The following is a 14222-nucleotide window of genomic DNA, read 5'->3' as shown; positions in this document are numbered from 1 at the left end:
AAACTCAATGAGATGACCATCAAGAATCGCTACCCGCTGCCGTTGATTGGGGAACTCATGGATCGCTTAAAGAAAGCCAAATACTTCACCAAGTTGGACGTGCGCTGGGGGTATAACAATGTGCGGATAAAACAGGGGGATGAGTGGAAGGCCACATTCAGGACCAATCGTGGCCTCTACGAGCCCCTTGTGATGTTCTTCGGGCTCACGAATTCTCCAGCCACTTTCCAGTGGATGATGAACGACATCTTCAAGGATCTGATCACCACGGGGGAAGTGTCCATCTACCTCGACGATATCCTTATCGCCTCTAAGACCAAGGAGGACCACAGATGCATCGTACGCAAGGTGCTCAAGATACTCCGTGACAACAAGTTGTTCTTAAAGGCGGAGAAATGCGAGTTCGAGGTCGAAGAGACCGAGTACCTAGGCGTTCTCATTAGCGAGGGGAAGGTTCGTATGGACCCAGTAAAGATCGTGGGACTCCTGGATTGGCCGGTCCCGTCTAAGAAGCAAGAACTCCAGTCGTTCTTAGGCTTCTGCAATTTTTACTGACGGTTCATTCGAGACTACAGCAGGCATGTCAAGCCGCTTACTGCTTTGACCGGGAAGGTAGAATGGAAGTGGGGGGAGGCCCAACAGAAGGCATTCGAGAAGCTGAAGCAGCTGTTCCGTGAAGACGTAGTGCTAGCCATTCCACTCGACGAAGGAAGGTTCCGAGTGGAGGCCGATTCCAGTGAAGGAGCAATCGGGGCCGTATTATCGCAATGGCAAGAGGAGAAATGGCGACCAGTCGCCTTTCTTTCTAAGTCCTTATCGGTCACCGAACGAAACTACGAGATCTACGATAAAGAGCTCCTGGCGATAATGATCGCGCTAGAAGAATGGCGCCAATACCTAATGGGCGCTCGGGAAGACTTCGAAATCTGGACGGACCACTCCAACCTCCAGTACTTCTGTAAACCCCAAAAACTCAACCGACGGCAAGCCCGATGGGTGACCGAGCTGGCCGAGTATCAGTTCACTCTTCACCACAAGCCTGGAGCCCAAAACCGAAAGGCAGACCTGCTATCGAGGAGGGCGGACCACGACCAAGGGAAGGACGACAATAAGGACATAACCGTCCTGAAGCCCGAACACTTCCAAGCCCTGGTCATGCCCACCGTGGAGGAGCTCCAGGAAAGGACCAAGTTGGCCACTCGCGACCCCCGTAAATGGGACCGAGGCATCTCGGATTCCCTTAACCACGAAAAGGGCATCTCGCGAGACCAAGAATTGCTGTGGTATGATGGACGCATTTACGTACCCAGGGACAGTCGGCTACGGGGCGAGATCATAGCCCTACGCCATGATCATGTAACAGCGGGGCATCCGGGGATAGAGAAGATGAAGGAGCTCATCCTACGAGATTACTGGTGGCCTCGCATGCGCTCAGAGGTGGAGGCCTATGTAAAGGGGTGCGAGGTCTGCCAGAGAACCAAGGCGGACCGTCGTCCTAAGAAAGCGCCTCTCCACCCAAACGAGGTCCCAAGCCGACCCTGGACGCACATTTCGGTGGATATGATTACTAAACTCCCCGATTCAAAGGGGCACAACTCCATTTTAGTCTTGGTGGACCGGTTCTCGAAGACGATCATTCCCATTGCATGCACCGAGGAACTATCATCCTTGGGCTTCGCTAAAATCCTACAGGATTATATCTACGTGCCATATGGCGTGATGCCAGAAAAAGTTATTTCGGATAGGGGTGCCATGTTTGTATCAAAGTTCATGAAGGAATTCTACGCGCTCATTCAAGTGACGGGAAACCCCTCGACGGCTTACCACCCTCAGACGGACGGACAGACGGAGAGGGTCAATCAAGAAATCGAAAAGTACCTCAAGATGTTTGTCAATTATCGGCAAGATGACTGGAGCAAGTGGCTACCACTTGCCGCGTTCACTCACAACAATCGGCAACATTCCGCTACCGGTTTCTCACCATACAAAGTGGTCTTTGGAAGGGACGGGCAGGTTATCAAGACTACCCAGCGCCGAGACGCGGTACCGGCCGCATCGAAGCTGGTGCAGGGGATCCAAGAAGTACAAGAAAGGGCAAAGCAATCCCTGGAACGAGTGGCGGAATCGATGAAGAAAGCCTATGACAAACATAGAGAAAAGGCGGTGGAATACCAAGTCGGCGACAAGGTGTGGCTGGACTCAACCAACCTACACCTTCCGCGTCCCGCAAGAAAACTAGGAGACAGACGAGTCGGACCGTTTACTATCGTGGCCAAGAAAGGAGCAGCAGCTTACGAGTTGAAGCTCCCCACAAAGTGGCGCATTCACAACCGATTCAACGAGGCGCTACTAACTCCATATCATGCCCCTGAATTCCCGAACCAACCACGTCCTGAGCGACCGCCTCCAGAATTAATTGACGAGGAGGAGGAGTATGAGATCGAGGAAATTGTAGGAGAGAGGGACCGTATCATCGGCCGAGGACGAACCCGCCGCACCATTACTGAATACCTGGTAAAATGGAAAGGATATCCAGCAGAAGAAAACTCATGGGTCAAACGCTCCGACATGGCCAATGCAGAAGAACTCGTCAACGACTACGAAACGCGTATTCAGAAAGTGTGGTGGACAGTCGATAAGCAAGGGCGGACGGTGGGGGTGGACGATAAAATACCCCGAGGGCTACCAATCCAGTACCATGAACCGGACATGCCCTGTGTAACCGATATTATCACCGTTCCATCCTCCCAATGCACCGCATCGCGACACTCCGAAAAAATTAATCTAGTAGGAGGAGTAGCCGGGTCGGACGCAGGTCGAAGCATAGGGCATATATCCGCCACCTCCTCGCTCCGGAAACTAGTGGTCAACATCTCTGAAGCAATGGACAAAGCGCTAATAGAGAAGAACAAGAAGTATATGCAGGATCATCCGAGCGAGAAGGGCCCTGTCGTACCATACCCTCGTCATCGGGAGGAACACAAGCTCTATAATCCCCGGGTACGGGACTCGTACTTGAAAAGGCGGCAACTCGAGATCGAAGCGTCCCGACGGGAGGACCGACTGTATAAAAACCCTCCTGTCCTCTTGGATCCGCCTACAGATGACGAGGTCAACGTGGATCACCTGCAACGAGTCGCAGAGAACTGGGATAGGGATGAAGATGATGACAACGATGTCGAGGATGACATTCCATCATTCTACTCTGAATCCCGGGATTCTACCTCGGACAGCGAGAACGAGGGAACTGAGGACTCATTCGGAACGAATGAGTCTTAAAGACTTATTTATGGTGTAGAAGGGGATTACCACCGCTCAATATTTGAGCAATGAACCCTTAGGGACAGGGTGTCCTGACAGACAGTAGGAGGCCTAACTGGCGCAAGGTGGTCCTGGATATCCACGGATACCAGGATCCAGGTGAAGCTAGGGATGCGGCCGACGGCAGTTCTCGAGGCCCAGCGGACCCAATGCTGAACTGTTTTAAAGCAGAAGGGAGCCCCTCTTACTCGACGATGTGGAAGGGAGGAGAAATATTCTCATTCAGGACGAATGAGTCTTAAGGAGGGGGTAATGTTACGGTTTATTCTTTTTCTTTCCTTTTTCCTTACGTGTTCACGCTTACTCTATGATGCGATTCCTATCGGATGTTCCCACAGTACTATTTTTAGTCTACTCAACGTGTATTTAAGTAGAGCCTCAGCTGGCCTAAACCCCAGCTTCGGCTAAGGTTTAATCTACCTAACATCGAACTCCGTTCTTCAAGACTATCTGTCCCATCGACTTTTGTCGCCTTTGACTTGCTAGAGCATCGTCTACCGAAGTGCGAGTAGCGATCCTAGTACGATCTAAGTCGATTAGAGTTAGTGGCTAACAACAGATCTCCTACAGCGATGCGCACTCAAGTCAGAATCCCCCCACCAGCAATCACCCAAAGATCTTCTTTCTCGCCGTTCACCGCAAGCGGCGTTCCAATCACCCAGTGGATGGGCTGGGATGTTGTATTTGGATACTTTCAAGGAGAGCATCAAAGAGAACCCACCACCTCAGAAACAGCAGCGCCGAGACAGATCCTTTCATCCCAACCCATCATCGCCATCCATGCCAATGCTGATGGAAAGATCCCAAAACCAAAGGGAGAAATCCACAAAGCATATTCCTTGGCCGACCTCCGGCTCGACGACGAACTGGATAATATTCGGGTAAGTTCTACTGCAGCCTTACAAGCAAATGAAAACTTACTTGATTGCAAAGAATTTCGTGAACAAGAAGGTCGAGGATAGCCTTGACACGACCGTCTCGTTTGCGTTGGTCCAGCTCCTAGGATAAATCCATGAAAGTTTAATCGAATCCTGCTGCCATAGAGGTAGCCTGGGTAAACCCTGAGCTGCCAGCCATAGAGGTGAAGTGAGCGCTGCAAGTAAGAGTAAAAGAAAGGAAGGTAGTACAGCTGCTACGGCAGGCGGACTCACTGTTTGGCTGCAGGTTGTTTGGCACCAGTCTCGTCTACCCACTGCTGGTGCCACCTTGCTTCCTCACTCAGTACTTGGGTCGCTTCATGGCTCCATGGGGTTTACCCCGGGAACCTGGTTCGCCATTCTCTAAAGATCAATCTACAGCTAACTCTCTCTGACTATGGCTATTCTTTGCAAAATGAGAGCGTCTTGGGCATGCGCAGTGGGCGACCCTGCCTAGAGCACCCTACAAATCTGCATCATATGTGAGTCCCCATGCCTGCTCTCTTGACAATGGAATCAGCAAAACTTACTTCTTTATCATCCAATCTGACAGGTATCTGTTCTTTGACTGCATGTTTGATACATACATACCCTCAGCAACACCTATGCGCATCACAACGATATCGCCGTGCCAGCTTTTTCCACCGATAAACCTCAACGACCTTATCATGGATGAAGGGCTGCATATCCATCCCAGAGAATACACCCTCAATGAATGGGAAGCGGTTGTTGGACCGGATGTGCGTGAGCACAGGAACAAAAGCTCCCCCTGGGTTTGAAGTCGAGTAAATCCTTGCTCAGATCATCAGGTATCGATCCTAGGCGCGTATTGTAGTGGTAGTGGTGAATGTGGTATGCAGGTCAATGGAACTCACTCTGGTTTTGGGAGACATTTGTTTGCGGGACGACGGCATTCTGGCGTCTATCGAGAGTTGCTACCAAACTTGTCTATGTTGCTCTAGGACATATATTTATTTCCCTCTCCTGAAATCTCTCGTTCATGAATTCGGCAATAAAATGCATTAATTCAGTCACATTTTTATGTGCAAAAACTCCCTATCTTCCCTGCACCGCGATCCCCTCCTGGAGCCTCCGCCTTTCCTGCTGCGAGTGCATTCAGTGATTTATCAGCCTCTATAGGCCCATTGTTGTACTCGAGAGTCACTCGCCAGTATTATGAACAAACGGTGCCAGCTTCCATCCGCATTGGGATTTTATGAAATCCCTGGCCACGTGCACAGACTACCTGCATTGTCGAATTTCTGGTCCAGATGCTCTCGGTGGAGATATGTATAACAATAGCAAACAGTTGTGAAATCAACCGCCGTGGCGCTAGGGGTCACGAAACAGGACAGAACAAAGAAATGAGTAATTCGTTTGTCCTCCCACCAGCCTTACGTCCATGATGCTTTAAAAGCAGGTCTTGAAACGTTCTGTATTCAACGTTGATTGTACATACTACAGATGGACATTGTTCTGGAAAGCGCCACCTTTTGGTTACCCGATCAATCCATTGTTCTCCCTTCTGAAGAAGCTGGGAGATCTGTGGCTATTGTTGAATGTGATTGCCAATTAATCAATTTGGAAATTGGCCTGGGGAAATCCACACAGAAATATCCTTTCGATCAAGGGGATACAACATCCTCCTGGTCCATTCACCAATTTTTTGGGTCGTTTAGCATTGCGCGACGGCCAAGAGTGGAACTCCGCATGAGAAGAATAGTAAAGTCAAACCTATTCTCACCTCGTTTGTCCCTCTCGGCTTATCCTGATGACACTGGCAGATTCCAGAGCTGACATACAACACACTGCAAATGTCTGCTTGGAAGAATATTCACATTGTCGGGATGCGCGGCTATGGGTTTCATGGTGATGGTATACCATCTCTATATCACTCTTTGACTGCCGCTGACGTCTCCATGTCAGGAGCACCGGTATGCATTAATGAGCTACATGTGGAAATATCTATGTATTGGCCAAACAGCTCGTACGTTGTTCCACACGATGGCGACTTTGGTCTCTTGAGGTCATACTGACGACGACTCATGTCCACCCATGTCCACAACGCTGTCTATTTCACCACGATTGTGTCTCCTCTCCCGGAGAACTCACATTGAACGATAGAGCAAATTTCCAAGGATTGTAAGTGCCTACCATACTCGACTTGGTCAGCTCGGACGCTAAAGCTTTGTCTTTCCCTAGTCCCAAACAACCCTCAATACTCATGTGTTGGACCCAGCATATATCTTACATTCGCTCATATGCATAATGGCGGGAGTATTGCATGCGTGAAGATGGTTGGACCATTGCTGAATTGCACTTCTTGAGTCAGAAAGATGAGGTAAAGTTTACGTTTTCGAGCACCTCATTTTGCTGAAAAGTCGTTTAAGGACCCTGATCATCACAGGTACAAAACAATCCCAATGAAATGACTGGTTTTCACCAACGGTACTACTATTCCTAATGGCTCATTCTACGTGCGCAATCCAAAACAGGAGGAGGATTGTTGCTTGGGGGTGGGGTACGTATACATCCTTGAATACTGGTACACGACTTGCTAACGAAAATCAAAAAAAAGGTGAAATGAGTACTAACTTCAAGAAATGTGTAAGAAACTAAAAATGTACAGTAGAGATCAATTGGACTGGAGCAATATACTACAGGTGAAGACATGGATATAATACAGGTGTGCAAGGTAGAACAAGACGTCAAGCATGGGGAATATGAGTAGTGGGATGCGCTTGGGGTGAGGGCAGGATCTAGTGAACGGTGGTCAGAGGAGAACGCGACAAAACGGCTCGTCCTTACCTGATCATCTGTTGCGGGTGCCCTGGAGGCAAAGCCATTCCCTCCACCTTTGGAAGAAGCTGCGGACACGACTGCCTGGAGACTGTCTGTGGTTGGACGGATGGCAGCTGCTGTTGGGCGACGCGTCCAATGGAGAAGAGGGGCCCGACATTGTCATAGGATGTCCCATATTGCCATGACATTTGTGGGTGTTGTCGACGAGTCAATGGATGAAGTGGACGGCCCGAGAGGAACGCGGAGGCCCATCCAGATCAAGTGCACTGTACAGTGGCGGCAGCGATCGTCTGTTGCAAGATCGCTCGCAAGGCGGAGCAGGTGTGTGTGGAATAGGTGATCTATATTTGCCGTTGCGAAGAAGTCGCATCTTCGTGTCAACGGTGTACGGGGCTGGGTAGAAGGATGGATGGATGGTATCGCGTTGCCATTCCAGAGATGTTTCAAGTTCGAGCGCATGCTGGACATCTGGAAGGGGTGGAAGAGGTGGAAGGGGTTTGTCACGCCTGGGACTAGGAGGGTGGGAATGAGTGTGGGAATTGGTTTGAACTTGGACGCGAGGTTTCTGCGGATAGTGCGCACCGTCGGGGCGGATACTGGCGGCGTTTTTTGTAGGGTAGGGATGAGTGGAGGGCACCATAATCGACGACGTGAGCTTCGGAGTGGTCTATGGGGAGTTTGACGCCCACCCCCCCGATGCCTGATGCTTCTCTTTAGAGGCTAGCCCAGCGGCTGAAACGGCGGCGGCTGTCCGGCACACCATTCCATCCGTCGGTGCCGATGATTCTTTGACAGATGCCGAGGCTGCTGCCGATGTGTTTTTGACATATGCTGAGGCATGCCGATGCTTCTGTGATTGATATCTATGTCTAATGCTTCTGTGATAGATGGTGGAGGGTAAAGATGATCGAGCATTTTTTTGTTCACTGCCATGGTAATTAGTTGTGTCATAGTGCTCAAGGGTGAGCTAGCTCCGTGCTATTTAGCGTAATCTGACGGTCGTGCAGCATCTTGAATGTGGTGTGAGCTGTTGCTCGCAATGGCGCGGAGGTAAGCTTATTTCTTACGGGGCATTCAGAGATTTTCTGCAAAGACAAGTCCTAGGGTTAGAGCATAATATACCTTCACAGGGCTTGGATTGGTGGACAACAAGGTGCATACACTGATCCGTTGTAACTCGACCGACAGACACAATGCAACAGCATACACAATGACTGAACTCAAGGCTACAAGACCAAGGCACAGATTGGCTGCGCTTGGTAAGCAAGTCAAGTTCGAGCACCCAAGTCGGCACCCTAGTGCTAACCGCGCAGTGCTCAGGTTCGATGGAGGTGGAGGGCGAGGTAGATGGGGGTGCGGGGTGCGAGGACATGGAATGGGCTCCACCATGACCGAGGGTAAGAACGTCCTTCCTCCACACTCACATCTACACTTGGAGCCTCCCACTTCTGCCCGATCATGATGGACCAAAGGTCTCTGCAGGAATCTAGAGGCATCCGGCGTTCGCAACACCATCACAACGCGCAAACATGTATTTGAGAGAATCACCTGCCAAATGGTAAGTGGTCATGTATATGCAATATGACCACAGGCTTACTGTGCAGATTCGCAGGCAAGTTGAGGATCTCCTCTCGTCAAATATGCCCTTCATTCTTTCCCAGAAACCAAGCGCCATCCGTTCTGATGAAAAGCCATTTTGCTGACCTTTGGCTATTGAAGTATAAGAACGCTTCAAGAGTGGAGGAAGATTCTCAGAGGCCTTGGTAATATCAGTAAACCTTTCTTCTCCAGTGGTCTGCTCACTGCTCACCGACATACAGGTTGTTTAGTGTTGGTTTAGCAAAGATATCCTGTCCGCATCACTAACCCACGTAGTCGGCCAATCGCAGCACTTTCCACTTTCCAGGTTAACCGAGCTCCTGTTTCAAACCCACTCCAATCATCGGAACCGGTCTCTCCGTAAATCTCAATCTCATGTCGGTACCGGACCTTTTTTCTTGGCATACCAATGAGAAAATCAACGAGGACCGTTCCGTCACTGGCACTCCTTCATTTCCTGCCGATTTCTCCTCCGATCCAGGCCGACCCATCTGATGTGGGCGGCATAACGAATTAAAGGTACAGAGCTCAGAGGCGGTGCATGTTTCTCGAACTTAGCTCGTATTAAATTCCTCCTTTCTTATCTTGACTAGGATTATTTTGAACACTTTGCCATTCTCGCCACCGCTGACAACTCACCCAGCATACTCAATGGTAATATGGTATGCCATCTGATCTCATTTCTCTCATCATTTATCGGACGTGGTTTTTCAAAGGGGAACCAGCGCTGTGGGTGATCAATTGAAAGCTTCCAGCAAACCCCGCCGTTCATCCTGCACTAGACTAAGCGGATGGCGTTCTGAGAACATTGTCGAGGATTCAGCCTACCCTACCAGTATTCTCATTATTTCTCGTTCGATGTTCCTACTTACTATATTTAGACTATACCTCCTTTCTCCCGATCCTTATAACTACGGCGTTTGCCCCTCTACGCACCTCAGCTGTTCACTACATCTTCGTGTGACTGACTGAGCTGTTGTTATCTTAACAGGTTCTGGGCTCCCGTGCTCATCCCTCCTAGTCAACAACACACACGTACTACCAAACAGACTCAATAATCCGCACAGACTGTGCATACTGAACTCCATACACCCCCTATCATGACGACCTCCTCTCACCATATTCTCCCCATCAAACTCGACGACGACGAGAAATTCAATGGCGAGAACTGGGCAACCTTCGAAATGGTCATGATGACCGAAGGAAACACTCGAGGCCTCGTCAATTACTGGGAGAACAAGGTTGCAATCCCTGGCGCCACACTCGCACCATTACCAGCAACCCCCATCAATAGTCTTACCCCGAACTCACTGGAATACGCCCAACGCGAGAGCGTTGCACTTGCCTCAATCATTCGCAATGTGAAGGACGTATTTGGCGTCGGAATCGACCCTCACAAACCATCCCACATGGCCTGGGAAGTACTCAAGACTGATTACGGCGCATACTCGGACCTAATCCGCAACCGTAGGGAAAAGACGTTGAAAGCCGTGAAATACCAAGACGGGGAAAAGGTCAGCGGCGATGGAGGGTATATTGAAAGGATGCGAAAGCTCCGAAAGGAGGCCAACGACGCTGGAGCAGGCATTGACGACAAAAGTTTCAAGACGACTCTGCTAGACTCATTCCCCGAGACTTGGGACCCCCGTCGTCAGCACGCTCTATGCCGAGAACAACCTCACGGTCGTTATCGCACGTCTTATTGCCCACGGCGAACGAGTAGTCGGACGGAACTCCGTTAGCAGCCCCTCATCTACACAGGAGTCCACCGTACAGGCACTCCAAGCATCGATCCAAGCGCTAACCCTACAAGTCCAAAGCTTATCCTCAAAGAAAGGCGCAGCACCTAGGTCCGACAAATCTCACACGGCCAACGAGAGTTGCAAAGGACTGGGTCATACCCTCGACGAGTGCTGGAAACTAGGGGGAGGGAGACAGGGTCAATATCCCCCCTGGTGGAAAGGGAAATGGGACGCACCTGTTCCTGGTTCCGCAAACCTAGCCACCGCGTCATCATCCGAGGCGGGCTCCGTATACACCAATGTCACCGCATTGAGCGCAATCATCGACGATGAAACCTTGAAGTCTATTGAAAGGGCACTGGAAGCAGAGAAGTCAACGATGATGGTCAATAATGCTAGTCAAGGGTTTGTAGACACCTCACTGTTGTACGGGGACTCTGGCGCATCCACCCACTTCATCCAAAACAAAGACTGCTTTTTCCATTACATGCCGCTTGGTGAAACAACTGGAACTTCTTCGAAGGCTGGCGCCGCTCTGAAAATACAAGGTATCGGCACCGTAGCCTTGAAGTCAACAGTGGCAGGTATCCAGAACGTATTTACCCTCAGCAAGGCCCTCCATTGCCCAGACGTCTCTGCCAACCTAATCTCAATTAGCAGACTGGACAAAGAAGGTTGGTTCGTCACCTTCGGAGGCAGCCAAGCAACCTTCGTAGACCAGAAAGGGACACCCCAGTTCACGGCGACGTTGGTAAACGACCTATATGCAATTAATGGGACGTTGATGCACAGTGAGGAATATACTGCCCTTGCAGCGAGATCACTAGAGGCGGCCGTACCCATCGAAATGTGGCACATGCGGTTTGCACACCTTGGAGTTGACCGAATCACCGAGTTGGAAAAACGAACGCTTGTGGATGGTCTGAACATTGCGAAAACTGAACGTGCTGGGGGAAAGTGCGAGCCGTGCATTTTGGGAAACCAGAGAAGAAGGCCATTTGACGCTGACGTGGTGCCGGAGAAAGTGGTTTTAGCGCGGGTGATGGTTGATATTTGGGGCCCAGCCCGCGTACAATCCATTGGGGGAGCGAAATATGCCCTCGTGTTCGCTGATGATGCGACGTCTCGGAGAACGCCTTACTACATCTCGGATCGAAGGGCCGAAACTACCATCAAGGCACTAAATCAGTTCACTGTTATGGCAGAAAGACAAACAGGGAAGAAGCTGAAGAAAATCCGGTGCGATAACGAGTTTCGCAATGACCTATGGAAGACGTGGGGCATAGAAAAGGGTGTGATCATTGAGTTCACAGCACCCTATTCGTCTGCAGCCAACGGGATGGCTGAACGGACGCTTGGTATCGTCTTTGGGACGGTCCGAATACTGCTCCTAGAAGCAAAGATGTCTGATGGGTGGTGGGCCGAGGCTTGCGACTATGCGATAAAGGCTGGAAATCTGCTGCCATCATCAAGGCACCCAGGGAAGGTTCCAGAGGAGGAATGGACCGGTAAACGGCAAACTGTTAACCACCTCAGAGTTTGGGGATCAACGTGTTATGTGAAAATCCCTGCAGCGAAAGGCCACAGCAAGTTATCTCCGCGAGGACAGAAGGGACGGTTTGTTGGCTTGGCAGGGCATGGTTCATACAGGATTCTTCTGGATGACGTACCTGGGAATAAGGTTATCATCTCTCGTGATGTCATTTTCGAGGAGCTAAGTCCTACTCGTACCGTTTCTCTTCGTGAGGGGGAGATTGCGTACGAAGACCTCATCGAACCACTCGCAGAAACGATCGAGAATCACTCACAGCCACCGATCGATCCTCCAAGCCCTGATCGCAATCAAGCCCAATTGCCAACTGCACCCATCCAAGCACCTCCAACTCAACCACACGTTAATCCACCGCCTGCAAAACGTCCGTCCCGCATACCAAAGCCCACTAGAGCCTTACTTGAATCGAAGGAGTATGCCCAACGTGAAGAAGAAGCCAAACGAAAGGGAAACGATTGGGCAAACGATAATACCATTCCACTACTCGCTGATGAAGACGACGTTGAAGACATTGTTGCCCTTAAAGCTTCGGAAATCAGTAATATCGTTGATAGACATGACATGTGGGTACCAGATGACTACAACCAAGCTATGACCAAGGCGAAGATCTGGAGGCCAGCTATGGATGCAGAGATTCGACGCATGGAAGAAAGAGATGTCTGGAGAGTTGTGCCGAGAGAACCATGGATGCAAGTGATTGATACTCGCTGGACATTCGATAAGAAACTCGATGGGGATACAGCTGAGCTCCTCAAACGACGCGCTAGACTCGTAGTCAAAGGATTCACGCAAATCAAAGGACTCCATTATTACGACTCATTCGCAGCAGTCGTCCGATACGAATCTTTACGGATGTTCTTTGCGGTTGTCGCTGCTCATGGTCTGGATTTTTGGCTTATAGACTTCGTCGGCGCATATCTAAATGCAGAGCCACAAGGTGAAAACTACGTATCGTTGCCACAAGGATACGAGGATATAGTTACCAGGGACTATCCAAAGGGAGACTACGTCCTGCAGATGTTGAGAGCGATGTATGGGACTATGGACGCCGGGAATGCGTGGTTCCACGAACTCAACAACACCCTTACCGCGCAAGGCCATAAACAGTCACGAGCGGATCCATGTGTTCGCCTTCTCAAGAATGGTTCCGAACGGACGTACACATGTACATATACGGACGACGTTTCTGGCGCGTCCACATCTATGGAGGAAGGCAAGCGTGTTCGGAAGGAAATTGGGAGTGTCTACGAGATTAAGGATTTGGGGAAGCATAACAGCGTTCTTGGAATGACCGTGGAGTTCGACGAAGAAACTGGTGCTATTTCGTTGCATCAAAAGAACTTGATACTGAAAACCCTAGAGAATTTTGGGATGTCAGACTGCAAGCCGAAAGCGACTCCGCTTCCAGTTGGAAGCCTGATGAATCTGGATACGCAACCCCAACCAATCCCTAATGCGGATAAGGAATTTATGGGGGACAAGGATTATCGCGGGGTTCTCGGATCATTGAACCACATCGCCAACGGAACGAGACCTGATATTGCGTTCGCCACGAACTACCTTCAACGATACGCCTCGGATGCTCGTCCCATACATTGGAGCCGCGCTATGCATGTCCTCGCCTATCTAAAGGGAACGATCGAGTATAGAATCACCTACCATCGAGGGAACGCAGAAGATGATGGCCTAACTCCTGTTGGGTATGTGGATTCATCCCATGGCGATGATAGAACGTCAGGGAAGTCAACCATGGGGTATGTATTCACGATGGCAGGTGGTCCTGTCGCATGGAGCTCAAGGTCACAGAAACGAGTTGCGCTATCGACGTCTGAAGCAGAGTACGTCGCCACAGTCCACGGAGGTCGCCAATCGTTGTGGATGGGTTCGTTTTTGGACGAGATCGAACTGTCAAAGGATCGCCCGTATCGTCTGAACTGTGACAATAACTCGGCTATCAACCTGACGCAGAACACCAAAGGACACGGAAAATCCAAGCATTTTGCTATGGATTATCATTGGATTCGTGATAGCGTTCAGCTTGGCGAGCTGGATGTTCGTTACATCCCGTCCAAGGACAATCTAGCTGACCTATTCACCAAGAGCGTTCCCAAGCCACGGGCAACCGAGTTACTGAAGAGGATGGGGATGACCAGGGTATAGAATCCTACGGGCGTAGGCTTCAGGGGGAGTGTCGAGGATTCAGCCTACCCTACCAGTATTCTCATTATTTCTCGTTCGATGTTCCTACTTACTATATTTAGACTATACCTCCTTTCTCCCGATCCTTAT

The 14222-nt window shown here is 50.2% G+C and overlaps 2 protein-coding genes across 2 annotated transcripts; one reads left to right on the top strand and one right to left on the bottom strand.

The window, feature by feature from the left end:
* Positions 1-4076: 4076 nt before the first annotated feature.
* Positions 4077-5152, bottom strand: EV420DRAFT_1486538 (uncharacterized protein; the record flags this gene model as incomplete). The annotated part of the gene is made up of 5 exons (XM_060470409.1): positions 4077-4187; positions 4243-4320; positions 4769-4806; positions 4830-5007; positions 5114-5152. 5 exons carry the CDS (start codon positions 5150-5152, stop codon positions 4077-4079), a joined length of 444 nt encoding a protein of 147 aa, XP_060323081.1.
* Positions 5153-6701: 1549 nt separating this feature from the next.
* On the top strand, positions 6702-8807 carry EV420DRAFT_1486537 (uncharacterized protein; the record flags this gene model as incomplete). The annotated part of the gene is made up of 12 exons (XM_060470408.1): positions 6702-6759; positions 6902-6924; positions 7075-7130; positions 7262-7361; positions 7402-7690; positions 7758-7855; positions 7994-8002; positions 8048-8090; positions 8171-8299; positions 8361-8400; positions 8523-8598; positions 8760-8807. The coding sequence occupies 12 exons, from the start codon at positions 6702-6704 to the stop codon at positions 8805-8807; spliced, it is 969 nt and encodes a 322-aa protein (XP_060323080.1).
* Positions 8808-14222: the final 5415 nt, after the last annotated feature.

This window comes from Desarmillaria tabescens (genome assembly GCF_030435595.1).
Source record: "Desarmillaria tabescens strain CCBAS 213 chromosome Unknown EV420scaffold_92, whole genome shotgun sequence".
Classification (NCBI taxonomy): Eukaryota; Fungi; Basidiomycota; class Agaricomycetes; order Agaricales; family Physalacriaceae; genus Desarmillaria; species Desarmillaria tabescens.
The sequence above is the reverse complement of the archived record's forward strand: the minus strand, read 5'-3'. Positions and strand labels throughout refer to the sequence as shown.